At 47.3% G+C, this 19,160-nt stretch overlaps 1 protein-coding gene across 1 annotated transcript in view; it reads left to right on the top strand.

Moving 5' to 3' along the window:
- Positions 1 to 19,160, top strand: part of Abcc4 (ATP binding cassette subfamily C member 4 (PEL blood group)) — a 230,615-nt gene that overhangs the window by 44,979 nt on the left and 166,476 nt on the right. Inside the window, exon 4 of the mRNA XM_006978748.4 lies at positions 5,081 to 5,305. Within this exon, the coding sequence (XP_006978810.1) occupies positions 5,081 to 5,305 (225 nt within the window). The remainder of the gene's footprint in view (positions 1 to 5,080; positions 5,306 to 19,160) is intronic.

Genomic DNA, 19,160 nt, shown 5'->3' with positions numbered 1-19,160 from the left:
ACGTTAATAAAGCTTTAATCTTATCACTGCATCTCGTTTCCCTCTGTTTTTTTGACCTACATTTTATGGGTTGATTTGAGTACTGTATTGCCCATTAGGTCTTTTGGGCTCAAGTGTTCTCCCAGCCTCAGCGTCTTAGGTAGTTGGGATTTTCAGTACAGGTACCAGTGTACCTGGCATGCGTGCATGCATGCATTCACTCATTCATTCAACAGATCATTTCTGGTAATTATGTGCAATGTGTATGTGTGAGTGTGAGTGTGTACACACAAGTACAGTGCCAACAGACATCAGGAGAGGGCATAGGAGTTAGAGGTGGCTGTGAGTCTTCCAGCTTGGGTGCCGGAGCTTGAACTCAGGCCTTCTGCAAAGGCCGTCTATGCTCTTCACGGGCAGCCTGCTTCTGCAGCACTGTTTTTCTTGGTTGTCCACTGAGGTGCGTCTCGTTGATGTCGGTGGCTTTGGATTTTGTCTGTCTGTCTGTCCGTCACTTTGTCGTTGAAAACACCGAGCTGCTTGTCCCAGAGGGTCCCAGTCTGGGTTGGCCCGATGGCATTCCCTGCCTGAGCCACTGAACATGTCTCCAGCACCAGGCGGTAGAGGTGGAAGTGAGCCCGAGTCCTCCCCACTCTGCGTTGCGACTCGACTCCATCCACGTTGCTGTGCCGTCACTGCCAGAGACCTGGGCTTGCTGTTTCCCGGGTGTGATGGTAGGAGATGCTCGTGGCTAAGGGGGTGTCTGCCACATGTGAGGAGATGCTCGTGGCTAAGGGGGTGTCCGCCACATGTTAGGAGATGCTCGTGGCTAAGGAGGTGTCTGCCACATGTGAGGAGATGCTCGTGGCTAAGGGGGTGTCCGCCACATGTGAGGAGATGCTCGTGGCTAAGGGGGTGTCTGCCACATGTGAGGAGATGCTCGTGGCTAAGGGGGTGTCTGCCACATGTGAGGAGATGCTCGTGGCTAAGGGGGTGTCCGCCACATGTTAGGAGATGCTCGTGGCTAAGGGGGTGTCTGCCACATGTGAGGAGATGCTCGTGGCTAAGGGGGTGTCTGCCACATGTTAGGAGATGCTCGTGGCTAAGGAGGTGTCCGCCACATGTGAGGAGATGCTCGTGGCTAAGGGGGTGTCTGCCACATGGTGATGTGGCGGTTACTTGCCCGCTTCAGTTTGCTAGCTGTGATCTTGTTCCACAGTGGCTTCGTCTGCTCTGGGGTAGTATGCATGGAGAAACCAGGACAATTTCGTACTTCTTTTCTTCAAAAATTAGTTTTTAAGCTGTGAGTGCTCCTTTAACATTCCCCACTGGGGCTGATGAGCTTTTCGTTGGCTCGGAAAAGAGATCATCTTTAAAGAAGGCTGCTGCTCTTGTCCTCTCCACTGTTTTCCCACTCTCCTTTAAGAGGTGATTGTATTTTAGTTAAGTCCTTTTAAGTATTTATCAGTGTGTGTGTGCGCATGCGTGCATGAGTGTGTGTGTGCGCGTGTGTGTGTAGGTGTAGGTCAAAGGACAATTCTGGGGAGTCAGTTCTCTCCTTTCACCGTGGGTTCCAGGATCAAACTCAGGTCAGCATGCTTGCGTGGCCAGCACTGTTACCCAGTGAGCCGTCTCCATGGCTGGAGGTCACTTTAAAAGTCAGTTATGAATCATCTTTTCCTTTGGTGAACACACTGACTTTCCCTGCTGTGTTGAGCTGGAGTGCTTTTGTTTTGTGGTCTTGAAACGTCTAGGTTCTGGGTTCTTGTGTTCTCTTGTTCTGATGCACGATGTATGGAAGCATTCCGGATCGAAACCAACTAAGTAAGGGCTGGCAATTTCCACACAGCATCTCCAACATGCCCTACGACTCAGACACAGGGATGGGGCAGGGCAAACAATAGTGATGTTCACGTGGGCCTGGTTTCTGCCTTCAGGAGTCTCTTTGCTAGGGGAGCTCAGGCCCCACACACTTGGTCCGTGCAGTCTGGGTCTGGGCATCAGTGGATTATGCACATCCATAAGTGCTTGCACCTCCCTTGTGGTCTCAGGGTGTAGTCAGGGTGGAAGATCCCAATCCATGCATCTCTGAGATCTGGGTAGTGATGCAGTCCTCAGATCCGCATGTTCCACATCATCTTGGTCTCTCTCCACACAGCGCTTGCCTCCTGTTCCTCCCTTCTCAAGTCCATTGCCCGCTGTTTCCCCGCAGCTCATCCATGGCGGCTTGTGGGTTTCACTCCAGCATGGTTTTCTTTCTCAGCTTTCTATGCCTTGTCTCCATCACTCAGATCAGGGACTGTGAAATCCGACAGGCGGTGTCTCGGGTCCTAAGGGACCATGAAAGAGGCTCCAGGCCCAGTGAGGACAAAGTCCCATCAAGCTCTGTAGTAAGTGACTCTGCAAAACAAAGTGGTGTGCCCAAGTGCCAGAATTGTGGGCCCAGTACCAAATCTCCAGGGAGAAACAGCTGCCTCCGGGCTCAGAGCTCGGGCACAGGGGTGTCCAGCTCTGGGCCTAGTACCACTGCGCCTCAGAGCCACACTTGAGCCCCAACACAGGATTGTAAACTTACTTAAACATTCGATTTTTGTATGTTTTTTTTTCTTTTTTTTACTGGGGGTGGGAGGACTGAGAAACTCTAACTGAACTTTGTAAATGACAGTCTGGATCAAGCCAAAAGGTTGGACGCCATCCGGCAGAACTTGGGGTGTTGGGCCTTGAGGGGCCGTCTTGCACTCTAATAGTCCATGAGATTTGGGTTGAGAATTTTGGAAGGAACAGAGGCAGGGAGCTTCTTTGGTAGGGCACAGGATGGATGGAAGAAGAAGGTAGGACTTTTTTTTTTTTTAGACAGAATCTTCTGTGAAGTTCAGGCCAGCTCTGAACTCCTCTTCTCCTTCCTCCGAATTCTGGGATCATGGGTGCGTTGTCAATACACACCCGGCTACCTTTTCACCTTTCCCTCCCCAGTTCCCAGAAAGCTTAATTCTGTTCAGCTAAAAATTTGGTAAGTATTTTTGTAGTCGTTCCATTGTTTCTTCCTAGGAGAGGGTTGGGCTAAGGAGGCCAGGTTCATGGGAGGAGGGAAGTATTGACCACAGACTGTGTGACTCACTAAGAGCCGCGTACTGAAAGGAACTGCTGGGTGTAAGGCCCAGCTGGAGCACACAGCCGCTCCGCAGTGGAGCCCTGCCTTCCCTTGCATACCCCTTCTGTTGTGTGTGCCAAGTCTTCCATTATTTTCTCTGTCACACTCACTCTCTGTGAGCCACAGCCTGTCAGGAGAACCGCGAGGAGGCGACAGTAACTCCGTGACTTCACTCAGAGCGTCAGGGATGGTGGAATTTCCCCCCTGGGCTCCTGATGTTGACCCAGCTGCCCTGGCTTATCCTAGGCCTGGGTTCCCCATGTGGACAGCATGGCCTCCTCGATTCCCAGGATAAGCCCCTAGGTTTCATCTTAGGAAATGCTGCATAGCCGTTGTGGTCATGGTGTCAGGTGCTCTTGAGTTAATTCTCGGAGCTTCTTGAAAAGATGTGTTTGGGGATGGAAGAGACAGGGAGCCTCGGAGTCCCTGGAGTCTGATGACCTGGATTGTAATGCTTTGGTTGGGTAGCTCATCCTTCTGTGTAACGTACAGAATGTCCGTGACCTTGTGGAAGGCAATATGATTGTGTGTGTGTGTGTGTGTGTGTGTGTGTGTGTGTGTGTCTGTGTGTGTGTGGTGTTCAGAGCCTGAGATTTGGTATCATGGCTCATTTGAGGGACGGAGGCATCTCCTGTTGGTTGGGGAGATGTTTTAGCTTTCTGTTTCTATCACACTCCTTCCCCCCACCCCCACATGTGTATGGGTTAGGGTCCTCACTTCACGTGGGTAGAAAGTCATCATCAAACTGTCAGCTGGCTGTGTGTCTCTGTTGTTTGAAAGGAGAGCTGTTCAAAGTAAGATTTCCACCCTGTCTTTTCGTCCTTGTGGAGGAGGAAACGGCATGGGCCTGTGTGTTTACTTTTGGTGACTTGGATTTGCAGTGAGTGTTTGGTTTTCTTTCCCGGGGGAGCGGTCTGTGAAGATTTGCAGGGAGGAAGTGGGCTCAGGGGAGTGAGTGGCCCACGAGTCAGGAAACTGCCTTGTGTACTGAGGGTTCAAGTTCTTCCACGCTGGACAGAGAATGACTTTCCCCAGAGCCTCTTACCTCGTTGGTACAGAGTTTTGATTTTTGTCTTAGAGCATGGATGGTTATTAGTCTTGGTTTATAATCCATGCTGAGTGCTGTAAGTGGGAGAAAACCACTCATGGTTAGCTTTGAGCCTACCATTTGTGTCCTGTTTAATTTTTGTCTCCAGGCTACCTCAGTGAATGTCGCAGGAACCCTGGGCACACCTCAGCGTCTAGGGGATAGTGACAGATTACACCTGTCTCCCTGGGGACCTTGCAAGCCCTAAACCTTTTCAATAAGCCCAGCAGGAGGTCTGGGATGCACTGACATGCAGAGCCTGAGCTGAGGAAGGTTGGAGCGTTCTTTTTTTTTTTCCCCTTTGTCCTGTGTTTTCACAAATGTCGTAGCTGATAAGGCTGGAACAGGAGGAGGAGGAGGAGGAGGAGGAGGAGGAGGAGGAGGAGGAGGAGGAGGAGGAGGAGGAGGAGGAGGAGGAGGAGGAGGAGGTGGCGTGAGTGTGCCTCTTGTGAATGGACCATACCTTCACTTCCTGTTAGGCTGGGTGGGATGTTGAGAGGTCATGGGAAGCAGGGTGGAGCAAGAGCTGGCATGTCTGTATTTAAGCAAATTACTAGCTCTTTTCCTCTTTGGCCATTCTTTTCTTTTCCTTATTCATTTTCAGCCAGGATTTATGTGGCAGCCTGCCAGATGTTTCTTAAAGCTGATTCTAGCATCCACCTGGACCCGTCACAGTGCACTAACGTGTTACTGTCTTTAGCTTGTGATTTTGAGTTCAGGTTAGCATACGCATTTGCTGTAATAATGGTGAAAGCGTTTTTCTCTCCCTCAGGTCAGGGTGAGGGGCATACAGAAGTAAAGCTTGTGTGGAGAGAAATTGGTGTGGTTTGTACTTCTAATGAATGCTTTTTTTCCTCTTCTTTTAGGAAAGCATCAGAGTAGTTCAGCCCATATTTTTAGGGAAGATTATTGAGTACTTTGAGAAGTACGACCCCGACGACTCCGTGGCTCTGCACACAGCTTATGGCTACGCCGCGGTGCTCTCCGTGTGCACGCTCTTCCTGGCCATACTGCATCACTTGTACTTCTACCACGTGCAGTGTGCCGGGATGAGGCTGAGAGTGGCCATGTGCCACATGATTTACCAGAAGGTAAGTGACGCTGACTTACCGCAAGGAACACGGGCTTCGCCTGAAGCCTCAGAAAGCGTTTTGGGAAAGTTCCCTGCACACTAGAATTCTGTAAATAAACTGGTGATGTGCCACATGCCTGTACTCTCAGTGCCGAGGAAGCCCAAGCGGGACGGTCACAAGTTCAAGGCCCTCTCACACTGTCTGACCAAACCCGGTCATAAAAACAAATGATTTAAGCCGCACTAGAGAAGCTTGCTGTTTGGATTGGGCTATACAAGTTGTTATTATTATTATTATTTATTCTACAAACTTTGCCAATAGAGCATGGAAGTTTCCTCTTGCTCTCAGGTGGTGGCCACTTAGAATACCGGGCAACCTGTTGGATTTATAGTGACTCCAGGTAAAAAATAAATGCAGAATTGATTTTCAGTGTTTTCATAGCTAAATCTCATAGCTATATTTATGAAATCTTTTTTTTTTCCACTAACATCTTCACTGACATCAGAGTTGTCAGGGAATCAGGGTTTTCAGCATTGAATCTAGGAGAAAGTCCCTGAGAAAGGAAGTGATAGACTGTTTAATCACAGTCTAGTTTTGTCAAGGGAAAGGGAAATAGAAGTCAGACCAATACTAAACACAGGGCACATTATAGTTGTGTGTCTTGGTATAACACATTTATTTTAAACTTTAAAGAAGTGATTTTGGAGAAACTTCAGTTCCCATGTTGCTGGTTGTTGTGATTTTTTTAAATGTGTTTTGGATAAGACCGGGTGTGATATGCTAGATGCTTTTGTGTTGAGGAATGCCGCCTCATTCCTGGTCTACCCTGATTATAACAGTTATTAAGGATGTCCTTAGGAAGCAGCGGCCACCAGAAGGGCGGGTGTCAGGGTCTGGAGAACTCTCAACACCACGCGCCATCTACCATGCTCTCTTGCTCTCCTGTTTTTGCTTTTTTAAAAAAAGATTTATTTTATGTGTTTTCCCTGCATGTATACACACACGCACACACACACACACACACACACACACACCATATGCATGGTTCCTGATGCCTAAAGACCCAGACCCTCAGCAGGAGCAGCAAGTGTTCTTATTCGCCGACCCATTTCTCCAGCCACCCTCCTTGTTTGTTTTTTTGGTTGAGTTGCCATTTGGAGATAGCATCAAATGATTGAAATTGCACCGTCATTTACCTTTTTTTTTTTTGGTTTATTAGAGCTTCCATGGATTTTTTTTCCAGTGAATACAAAGTATCCCCCGCATGTCTTCCTTAGAGCAATTTTATTGATCTTGGAGTCATGTGGTTTGTGGAGGCCTGGCCTCTTAGGATCTATTTTAGACTCTAGCAAATACAGTGGTTTCTTTGTCTGTGATGTGGAAATGGTAGTAATATCTGTGGGGTCTGATCAAGGGGTCGTCGTCGTCGTCATCATCATCATCATCATCATGTCCGTGGCATACTCTTCTATTACACAGGAGAATATTGAAATTTCTCTATAAATTGTCTAGATTTTAATCTTCCTAGAGGCTGCTTAGTTCCCTAAGTACTTAGGAATTTTCATTACCACTGTACTGTGGACAACATAATCACACGAGTCAGGTGTGAGGTGCCAGCTCAGGTAATCAGAGCTCTCGCTCAGGTGAGTTCACCTGTTTTTCTTCCTATTTCCTCTGTCAACACTTTGGAGCTGGCCTTTGGGAAATCAGATCCAGCTTGGTAGATCTGCTTACCTGACTGTAAGTAAACATCTCCCAAAGGTGCTAATTTGTTGGTATGGTTATTCCGGAAGTATCTCTATGAAGTCCAGAGTTGCTGGGATCAAACCAAAGACTTAGCCTGAAACTCTAGGAATGTGGGAAAGATGAATTTCCTCTTGCCTGCCTTGTGCAGGGAGCAAGCTGAGGTGAAGCCGTAAGATGCTGTACTCGTGAGGACCGCTTCTGTGGGGCTAAAGCTAGTCTGTGGTGTGGATCTGGAAAGCCATGTCCAGGCCTCACTGCCCAACCCTTGGTCCTAGGAGAAGTCAGTTTGGGTGGTGTAAATGGAGTGGCCATTGTGCTCATCGCTGTAGTGTGGTCCTGAATGACCTCGTGGGGTGGAGCTTACATAAAAATGGCTTGGTGGATAAAGTACTTTATGCAAGCCTGAGGATCAGAATTTAGATCCCAATACCCCAGATCAAGGCCAGGTGGTGTGGCAGCCTGGCCTGTCTGTAACCTTAGCACTAAGGAGATGGAGGCAGGAGACCTCTGGGCAAGTTTCCTAGTTAGACTAATCAAATTGGTAACCTTGGATTTACTGAAAGACCCTGCCTTAGTAAATAAAGTGGAGAACAATTCATGATGAACCTGGAGTCACCTTCTCTGGTCTCCACGTGTGTGTGTACATGCACTGCACACATATACACATGTAATGAGATGACTTGTCATTTATTTACTTTCACGGCTTTGATGAAGTTATACTAGTGTTGGAACACTCCACTCACTCACTCTGGAAAGTTATCCTGAGTTGCTAGCCACATTCCCAGGGGAGTTGCTGTCACCTCTATCAAGAGACCAATGTCCTTTCTTTACGAGTTGGCTGGGGTGCAGAAAAAGGTGACTTACCCAGCTTCAGGTCTCATGGATTTGTTCTTTGGCTTCAGTGTGAGAGAGGGCCGTGTTGGATGAAGATGTCTGCTCTAGTCAAGGTGAGAATCAGCTGAAGACAGCTGGGCCCTCCATCTACCGGGCCTTCTGTTTCTAAGATCTTGGCTCAGGGTCTTTATAGGATTTCCCACTGTGGACACTCAGGTGTCAACACTGAGGAGGGCCTTGCGTTTCTCCCCTCACATTTCTGGCCTCAGCTACAGTGGCTTTCCTGACTTGGTGTCCACTTTAAAGAACCAGGGCCAGTTCCCTCTTGGGGCTGGTTTGCTCTGAATGCCAAGCCTCGCTCAGGCGGTTGTGGAGTGTGTTGATGTTAGCATCTCTTGCTCTAGACTTCTTCGCAGAGTCTGCTCTGGATAGCACTGCCAGTCTGCACTGACTTTAGAGTTCCAGGAAAGGAAAGTTGGTGGGAGGGGACCTGTGACCTGTTCTCTGTTGTAGCTTCTGAGGTGTTAGCTCTGCAGACCTTCAGCGTCCCTTTGTAGATCATCATAGCCCTGTCTAAGGTGTTAGCTCTGTGGACACTAAAGCTTCCAGAATGTAGTTAACGAAGCTTGTGCAGATTGAAAACCTGGTAGTGGGCTTGGTCAGTGGACTGGGGAAAGGCGATTGGCTGAGGTAGTGGGCCTGCTCAGGGGATTGGGGAAAGGCGATTGGCTGAGGTAGTGGGCCGGCTCAGGGGATTGGGGAAAGGTGATTGGCTCAGGGGATTGGAGAAAGGTGATTGGCTGAGGTAGTGGGCCTGCTCAGGGGGTTGGGGAAAGGTGATTGGCTGAGGTAGTGGGCCTGCTCAGGGGATTGGGGAAAGGTGATTGGCTGAGGTAGTGGGCCTGCTCAGGGGATTGGGGAAAGGCGATTGGCTGAGGTAGTGGGCCTGCTCAGGGGATTGGTGAAAGGTGATTGGCTGAGGTAGTGGGCCTGCTCAAGGGATTGGTGAAAGGTGATTGGCTGAGGTAGTGGGCCTGCTCAGGGGACTGGGGAAAGGTGATTGGCTGAGGTAGTGGGCATGCTCAGGGGATTGGGGAAAGGCGATTGGCTGAGGTAGTGGGCCTGCTCAGGGGATTGGTGAAAGGCGATTGGCTGAGGTAGTGGCCGGCTCAGGGGATTGGGGAAAGGCGATTGGCTGAGGTAGTGAGCCGGCTCAGGGGATTGGGGAATGGCAATTGGTTGAATGTTTGGCAGTGTCTGTCTGTTATAGTCATGATTCTCAGATCCAAGTTGATTCTGCTTTTATTCTAAACTGATTGTAGCTCAGTGTGTACTGTGCTGTCTTATATTTAGACGACAATATGGAACCACCAGTCTTCAAGCTCGGAGTGTCATGAGACCCGGCCTGATATTTTGTCTGTTGGTCTGCACTTAGGGCTTCTTTCTGAAGTTGTGTAGGGAGGATCCTGAGGGTACTGTCAAAATGAAACTGGGTGGTTTTTATAGAAAGTGATACTTTGGCAAGACTTTCTGTCCTCATGGTATTATCTTAACATTTGACAGTTAGAACGAACTAGTAGTACTTTGAACACAGTTGTGCTAGTTTCATATTTTTCTTCTAAATCATTTATTATTTTATTTCTAACATGAACTTTCATCTGACCTGGGAGTTTTATGGGATCTTAATCCCATCAAAGGGCAAACTGTCAGTCTTCTCACTTATTAAGAAGGAGCTAATTTCTGTAGTTGGAAATACAAGTTAGCAAGGTGAGGAGTCCTTTTCATCATCCTGGAAGGAGTGTCTCAGATGGGCTGGTTCTCCCGGGGAGGAGAGGAGCGTCTAGGATTGGATCAGGTACCTGGGCACCAATCAGAGACACTGTGGCAGGTCAGATGGGATGGAGATTGTAATCCTGGGGCTTTAAGAGCTATCAGACTGTATTGCAGTCTCAGTTTTGCCCTTTTCCAAGCTGCAAAATTTTAGATAGGGAAGTATGTTAATTTCTCACAGCCTCCATTTCCTGATCTTTAAACTGGCATAAAAGAGACCTGCTTCGTGGGGGTGTCCTGTCCCTAGAATAAAGTAACTCTGGTAAAGCTCTTGGTGTAGAATAACCACATTATCGCCAGGCTCTGTGTGGGACTCGCAGACACACATCGGAGGCTCTGTTTGGAGAGCGGGTATATGAAGCTCAGTTGTCCACTCCCTAGTTGTTTTCCTCAGGCTCTGAGCCTTGGTGTCCCCATTAGCAAAACAAAAGTGGTATTAGTTCCCACCTTCTGTGTCTGTGGTGAGGGTCTGGAGTCTGTCTGTGTAGGGCAGTCAGTATGGAGTGTGACATGCAGGTGGAGTTCCCACGTTCCTGGGAACACCTTTGTACTTGGCACTCAGTCATGGGAGGTTTGAAGATGAATAATTAGGGAGACATTGGCAAAGGTGCAAAGTGGCGTGCAAGCGGGTAGACTATGGCTTATGGAATAATCCTGATGTTGGTGGGAGTGAGTATCAGGATCTGGGTAGAGCATATTCTGAACACTGTTAAGATGGAAGGACAGAGAAGAAATGTAAAGACAGCATCACATCAGGTCCGGTTGATGGAGAACCCTGATAATAAGCTTAAAGCAGGGGTTGGTGGCAAGGGGAGTGGGGTGCATGGGTAGGGGTAGTGTTGGTGAGGTAGGGAGTTCAGGATGTGCGTTTAGTTGACAAATGGCAGCCATTGCCCTGTTGAGTAAGGAACTAAATGATCAGGATACGGCTTCATCTGTTGATAGCTTTCTGCCTATGGTGTTGGGTCCATGTGGAGATAATGATCTTGAGAATTAGAAGAATTCAAATAGGAGTTGCATCCGGAGTCTTGTAAGGGCCCTTCATTGAGTCAGTCACATTCACCATGGTACTCATTTGATGAGGCATCTAGTTCTCAGGAACAGCTCTTGATGTCCTTAGAGAGGAACATTGTGGATTGCCGTGAGAAAACATCTTATTTCATCTAATGCAGGTAGCCTGATGTAGTAGCATGCAGACTAACTGTATAATAAGCTAACAAATGGAGGGCTGGGAGGATGGCCCCCATTGTTTGCATTTTTGCTCCACAATCATGAGCACCCGGATTTGGATTCCTAGGACCATGGTACAATCCAGGCATAGTGGCATGAGGTAGGAAACCCTAGGGCTGTGGGGATCAGAGAGAGGAGGGTCCCTGGAGCTTGTTGAATCAGTGAGCTTCAGGTTCACCGAGAGACTCCGTCTCAAAAAATAAGGTGAAGAGCGGTAGAGGAAGACAGTCAGCGTGGCCTGATTGCTGCCCTCCATGTGCAAGTGCACATATGTGCACAGATGCACACAGGGGCACAGACTCGTGTCGGTCATTGCTGCAACCTTGGACTTCCTCCAGCACTGCTGTCTTCATATTATCGTACTTCCAGAAAGTTGTGAAGAAACGCCCAACTCTGTCATCTTAAAAATAATTATTTGTACAGTTCTCTTCCCGTCTCTGTCCATCCACATACATTTTATACAGTTACTAAATTACTCTCCTTATTGCCCATATATACCTTTGCCACTATATTTACCGTCTCACTGGCTCCATGATAGTCCGTCAGAGGATTACATGCGCATTCTAGACACAGGGTGAAAGACCCCTGTTATCATGGTCTAACTTTCACTGACAGGATGTGTAGGCAGAGTTTTTGTCGGCTGGCCAGCTCCAAAATAAATGCACAGAGACTTAATATTGATTATATAAATGCTCAGCCAATAGCTCAGGCTTGTTACTAGCTAACTTTTTTTTTTTTTTTTGGTTTTTCGAGACAGGGTTTCTCTGTGTAGCTTTGTGCCTTTTCTGGAACTCACTTGGTGGCTCAGGCTGGCCTCGAACTTACAGAGATCCGCCTGGCTCTGCCTCCCAATGCTGAGATTAAAGGCATGCACCACCACTGCCTGGCACTAGCTAACTCTTATAACTTAAATTAACTCATTTATATTAATCTACATTCTGCTATGTGGCGTTACCTCTCTTTCATCTTGCACGTCATGTTTGCTCTCCATGTCTGTCTGGCAACTTCTCTGACTCCACCCTTCTTCTTCCCAGTGTCCTTAGTCTGGTTTCCTACCTAACCTTATCCTGTCCAGCTATTGTCCAGTCAGCTTCTTTATGAAACCAGTCACAGTGACATATATTCACACAGTATAAAAGGAATATTCCAAAAGGGCGTGCCTCCTGTTTTGAGGTATATACACCAAAACTTATCTTCAGCTGGATTTGGGGCTTATCATTTGATGTGTTGACTTTAAATGATCTGTTGACTGTTGACTATAGCAGTGGGCTGAACCACTTCTTGGGTGCTGACCTCATAGTGACAATGGGTTGTAGCACCCCTGAAGGTAGACTATATTAATATTTTACTAATTGTCAGCTTCAAAGGAAATGTTAATGATTTTTTGCCAAAAATTTCCATAAAAAGTATTGTACATTTTCACCAAAATTTGGTATACTCCCCAAAAATGTTCCTAAGTCTTGGAAATATGAAATACCACTTAATATTGAAAGTCTTCTGTTTTCCTATGAATGAAGTTCTTTTTCATTTGACTACTTTAGAGTCAAGTGACGAGTAAGGACTGCTTATATAAGATTGTATGTATCTCAGGTGTCTGAGTTTTGACATTTACATAAATGCTACTTCCTGTCATCCAGGTGTTGATAACTTCTCTTGCTTAGAATGTCCTTTCTGTCTCTTTCCTGTCAGCCTTGCCTTCTCATCCAGCTCAAGATCACCATTGATCAAATTTGATCAGATTTCTGTCATCTTAGATTCATTTGCCTCTGCTGCCGTGGAGTAGATGGATTCATGCTGTGGACCTTTGGACTCTCCGCTCTGCAGAATGCTTTTGAGGTGTTTTTTTTTCCCCCAAGAAGTTGTGTATGTTTATTGTTATTGATTTATTGATTTATTTTGTGAGAAAAGATCTTACTTTGTAGCCCATGATAGCCTCTACCCTAAGGTGACCCTCCTGTCTCTGACTTCTAAGTGCTAAGGTTACAGGCATGAGACACCATACCCAGTTGGTGGATTGTTTTCCCCTGCTGATTGTATGATTCTATCATCTGAAAACACCATAGTTTATTTATGCAGATGCTGCTGGACTTCCTGCCTCCTTCCAGGCTTTGGCTGTTAGAAATAAAGCTGCTTCTCAGTGGTGGTGGTGGTGTATGACTTTAATCCCAGTACTCAGGAGGCAGAGGCAGGCAAATCTCTGAGTTCGAGGCCAGCCTGGTCTGCAGACTGTGAGTTCCAGGACAGCCAGGGTTACACAGAGAAACCTTGTTTTGAAAAAACAAGAACAAAAAGCAAAACAATACAAAGAAGTAAAGCTGCCATCAATGGTCTGGTAGATATCATTTCTTTTAGACTGACACCTCAGAGTGGAATAGTAGTGTGCTTTGCTTTAGAAGAAATTACCAAATGATTTTGTGGTATTTAGTCTATATTCAGCGGTAAAACTAAGGTAGAATCTCAGGTGTAAATTTTTATTTTAGCAATGACTGGCAGTATTGAAGATTTCTTGGAGCTTCTTGGGTGTTCGCATCTCCGCTGAGTGAATGAACAAATAAAAAAGCCCACAGTTTTTCACTTACCCACTTAAAAGCAGTTTTCAGCATTCCTGTTCCTGCTTGTAGCATCAAGCCTTCATTAGTGTACTCCATTTCCCGCAGGAAGGCTTCCTTCCATGGCTCCTGCTATGGAAGTCCGCCAGTGATCTCTTCTCAGTCTTTGGGCGGGGTGGGCTGTCTGTGTGTTGGGCAGTCTGTGGTCCCACCTCTGTGCTTAGGGAATGCTCTTTTCGCCGGCCGGACCCCTGGCTTCTGATGGCCATTGTGACCGGTCATTGTATGTGTCTCTATAGCCAGTGTTCCTGGTTGCTCTGGCTGGGATTGTAACAAGCCTTTTCCGGCTGATTTTCTTTCAGAGACTGGTAACAATTCTCTCTCTCTCTCTCTCTCTCTCTCTCTCTCTCTCTGTGTGTGTGTGTGTGTGTGTGTGATAACCTTCTTGGATCTTTCACTTATAGAAATCAGAAAATATTTGACTGGTGGTTAGTTGTTTTAATATTCTAGGTTCTTGAAAAATCAATTTTTGCTTAGTATATGAAGTAGTGGATTTCATGATGATATTTTCATGTGTGTATATCATTGTACTGTACCTCCCTTTGTCCCTGACGACTGTTTCTTTAAATTGTTCTTTTTTGACTCATTCGTAACGCTCTTCTTCCTCAGACTCCTAGTTGACAGTTGGACCACATGACATTGTGTCCTTCATATCCCATCCATCTTACTGTTTCTTTTACTTCAAAATTTCTGCCAAGAACACCCAGAAATTTTCAAAAATCACCTTGACATTCTTTTCTAGAGTGCCCACGGGGCTGTTTCTTTCCTTTGTACTTTGTTGAAAATTTCTGTCTACAGTTATACTTCCCTTTAAAACTCTTTGGACATGTTTTTCTTCAATCCTTACAACACATGTATACTGATTTCTTTAAATACTTTAAGATTCAGTGTTTGACCAACTTGGATTTGCTTAATTGGGGGGTGGCACTGATTTTTGTTATAGAGACCACTCTCTTGCTATTAATTTCCTCTTCTTATTTCCCGTGTGTTTGAGACTTTGAAATCAACTGTGTCATACACCGTGGCCCTGCATCTCTACCCTCCCTTCTGAAGAGCATTGCACCCTCGCCCTGGTGTGTGTGTGGGGGGCGCCTTCCTTGCAGGCGGAGCGCTTTGAACTCAGTCTCCGTTCTGGGCTCCCCTGTGGCAGAGCTTTGGAAATCCCATGGTGAGCTATCAGCATCTTTAACTCGAGAGGACTCTGCTCTCCAGTCCTGTGTCCTCAAGGGTCTTGATAGGCTTGACTTTGTTTTCCTGGGACAAGGTTGGTTTGTTTCAGGGAGAGTTCCTTTACCTCAGCACCGTCTGCTTGAGCTTTGCCGCTGTTCTGTCGGATGACTGACTGGCAGGAGCAGGTTGAAGCAGGGACAGTAGTGGTGGAGTTGTGTGATAGAGCAGAGCTGTGCACGGAATGATAGGTAGGAAGTAGATAGAGGGGAGGAGGGCCCTGGGGACAAGATGACCCCCTAACCCCCCCTGCCCCGTTACCTCTCCTGCTGACCTTCTTCCTTGAGCTAGGCAACTTCTGCAGTTTGCAGAACCCCCAGAGAAGTGCCACTTGCTGGAGTCCACACACTCAACACGTCAGTCTCTAATCTTAGTTCATGTTCTTTGCTGGGGCGGCGCGGCTGTCCTGTGCATTGTGGGATACTGAACACGAGTCCTTTATCTCAGGGATCGGCCCTGCACACTGCCTGTTTTCTGTTATCTGAAAATATTGGCCTCATAACTGTCCTGCTTTGTTGCTGTTTATGGCGGAGCCGGAGCGGTGGCTGGCACAGTATGTGTTTGATAGCCTGGATGTTTATAAGCTGCTGGGCTGGAAGTGCTGTGTGCACAGTGCAGGGTGTGGCGGCCTGACCTGTCAGGCATGTTCTTACCTTCCTGGTGAGCAGGCAGAGGGTGACGGCGTGTTAGGAGAGGGCCCACAGGTTGTGTCTTGAGTCACATGTATGCTTAGTAAAACAGCTCCTGGGGCCATCTCTGTCCTCCTAATAGTCCAAGGAGAAGTCTCATAAATCTGTATAGTGAACTCGTGTCCCAGGGAACATTCGGGGCATCTTGTCATAGAGGATGATGGCTGCCACAATAGTTGAGGGTGGTGTGGGGACAGGTGTGGCCTTTTTAAAGGGGACAGCACAACTCTGCATTTTTTTATCTGTGCACATGCTGAAGTCACAGTGAATGATGTTAGAAATCTCTTGATAGTAAAATTGCCTCACTGATCTGAAATGAATTTCCACTTCTCTCTCAGGTTTTTGAGATCCCTTTCTAGGTTTAGGGTTGATGGTGAGTGGTGGTTTCCTCTTAGGGCTTCATAGGTAATTGGTTTGTTTGCAGAGCATTTGAACTACAGAATTTAAAAGTCAGGGTACAGTACACGAAGCGTGAAATGTATCATTTTAAACACAGTCGCCTGTACCACTTACACTCACTCCCCTTACTCCGTAGCCATCACTGCCACAGTCTGGCATCTCGTTCGTCCTGCAAAACCAAATCTCTGTAGCCATTAAATACCAACCGTCCGTCATTTCCATTCCCTCCCCACAGCAACCACCGTCCTATCATTTCCATTCCCTCCCAGTCACCGTCCTATCATTTCCATTCCCTCCTGGTCCCCACCAACCACCGTCCTATCATTTCCATTCCTTCCTGGTCACCGTCCTATCATTTCCATTCCCTCCCGGTCACCGTCCTATCATTTCCATTCCCTCCTGGTCTACAGCAACCACCGTCCTATCATTTCCATTCCCTCCCGGTCCCCACCAACCACCGTCCTATCATTTCCATTCCCTCCTGGTCCCTAGCAACCACCACCCTATCATTTCCATTCCCTTGGGGTCCCTAGCAACCACCATCCTATCATTTCCATTCCCTTGGGGTCCCTAGCAACCACCATCCTATCATTTCCGTTCCCTCCTGGTCCCCACCAACCACCGTCCTAATTTCTAGCTCTATGAACTAGACCACTGTGAACACCTCATTTAAGTGGACTCCTGCAGTGTTTGTTTGGCCTTTTACAGTTGGTTTGCATCACTTCAGACGACAAGGTCGCGACTCTAGCTCTCGGTTCCAGTGAAGGAAACGGCAGTGTAGCCGGATCATCACTGTGATAATGTCGCTTCAGCTCTTTTCAGAGCAGAGGGAAGGGTTTCAGAGATTCTCTGTCTGTGCCCAGCTCTGAGCAAGCGCCGTCTTGGCTGTTTTTACGGCCTCATCTCCTGTGCACTCCCTCAGGGACCCATTAGTAATGAACAGAGCCATTTGCTGTGACCCATCTCCTGGAGGGTGCAGATGGTGACCTACAGCTGTTCCTGGGTACGCTTATCTCTCCACCCAAATGAGTAGGGAGATACAGGGCTTGGGAGTAGGAACTTGACAATGACCATGTCCCCCGCAGTGGAGAACTGCTGCTGCCCCCTTCTCCTCACGCCCTTGTTCTTTCTCATGGAAAAGTTAAGAATTGTGCTTCTGGGATGTTTGGTACATGGTACAATGCCCATCACTTCAACTACATGACCTTAAGTACATTTCCCCCTTTCGTGGCAGGAGGGCTACCTAAGGATTTATTACTCGCGGGTCTCTTCAGAGCTTCAAAAGCAGCATTTGGAGGAAAGGAATGCGTGAGGAACTAATTTTACAATATTAAAACGTTTGTAGTGTTGTTATGGTTGGTGACCATCCACCTGCTTAGGGGCGATACTTTGGTAAACATGTAAGTGTAGAACAAACAGTAAAATTGCATTTGTAAAATACACACACACACACACACACACACACACACACACACACACACACGTCACACAGACACGCGCGCGCACGCACACACATGTCACACACATCACACACGTGCCACACATGTCACACACATGCCACACATGTCACACACGTCACACACACACACATACACACACACACACACACACACACACACACACACTCACACACACGTCATGTTTGGAGGTTAGAGGACAAGATTTGGGAGCCCATGCTCTTCCTCTGTCTTTGGATTCCAGGGATTGAACTCAGGTTGTCAGGCTTGGAAACATCCACTCTTCCCACAAACCATCTCTCAGGCCCAGTATTTTCCTTTTGATTAATTTTCAATAAAATTATATGCCATGGTACGTCTGGAGATGTTATAGTGCTCTTCCGTTTGCTCTTCTGGTCTGAAAGAAGGCACACGATGAAAAAAGTAATGGAGAACTTTGTAGTCAAAAGTGACTGTACATAAATACAGTTATTATAAAGGATGTTGGCTTTGGGTTCACATGTAAATTTTTATTATTAAACACAGCATTTTCCAGAAGAGAAGCTATAAACACATTGTTTTTTGGAGTTTTGTATTTTAGTGACAAATCCGGGAAATATAAAAGGAGTTTTAAGAAGATTTGAGAAGTTTGTCTTTTTGTCCCTCCCCTGAGGGATGCTGCATTTATGTTCTGTTTGGGTTTTTCACACTGTTTTCTATGGCCCAGTTTCACTCCCCTGCTGTGGTCCTTCCTCCTCTCTTCCCATGCAGTGGGGCTTCTCTTCAAACCAAGGAGTTGGTGGCAGACAGAGGCGAGTGTCACATCAGCTCCTGAGGGGGAGGGGATGTGGAGGCTTCTGATGAATTTGACTAGCTTGGATTTTTGTGGGGGCCTGACTTGAAGCGTGACCTCAGAACAGGGTCCTCCTGCTTGGATATGCCATGCTTGGATAGTAACATATCCACAGGCCAGACCCGGCTAGTCGGCCCTGTGCATGTCTGATAATATATGAGAGATAAAGGGGAGCGAAAGGAAAGCTGCTAGTGCCTGGAGCGGGCGAACATTGTGCCCTTCAGAGGCAGGTTTGTTAGCAATGGACATGTTTTATTTTTATCCAAAAAGAAACAAGACAGAAGAGAGACCCTCAAGGCAGCTGGGCTGTCAGGTTACGGAGAGTGGCAGGCTGTTGGCTTTGTTTGTGTTTTTCATTTCCTTGAATCAGTTTCCCTCTCCAGAATGAGAGGGAGCAAGACTGACGTGTGCATCAGTTCCCCTGTTATGTCCATACTGCGGGAGGATATTGGGCAGTTCCCAGATCCCCCCTTTGAAAACCAGCATGGCCGTCTTTAGAAAGTGCAGTCATGAGGAGGGCATGACGACATTACTAAGCATCTCGGCCAGTGGTATTGGAAAAGTACTGGTAGCGGTGTGCTTGAGTGAGATAAGCATGTCCATCGCAGTTGCCGATCGCGGTAATGCCCCATTTGCCAGAAAGCCACATTATCTGGCCAACTCGGGTAGGGTCACTGAACGGTGACAGTCCCTTAGGTGTTTACACCGAGTACTCCACTCTGCCTTGACCTGCTGTCTCAAAAGAGTAGTCAGCAGCGGGAGACGAGTGTGATGACCATCTGATAACAAGGGGCCAGAGAGAAGAATGGACTGTGCCCTTTGGGAGGAGCCTCACTGAGGGCCACCGACACTGGCAAGAGAGCATCGGTGAGGGCTCTGCAGCGTGACCACGAGCTGTTCACACACCTGTTTCAGCAGGACTACTAGACAAGGGTTTCCAGGAGGTTTCTGTGGAGGCCGTTCTTCGTTACTTACTTGCCTTGGGCTGCGGCAAAACTCCTGACTGGACAGCGTAGGAAG

Source organism: Peromyscus maniculatus, chromosome 9 (assembly GCF_049852395.1).
Source record: "Peromyscus maniculatus bairdii isolate BWxNUB_F1_BW_parent chromosome 9, HU_Pman_BW_mat_3.1, whole genome shotgun sequence".
In the NCBI taxonomy this organism is placed as follows: Eukaryota; Metazoa; Chordata; class Mammalia; order Rodentia; family Cricetidae; genus Peromyscus; species Peromyscus maniculatus.
This window is presented reverse-complemented; position numbering and strand designations above follow the sequence as displayed.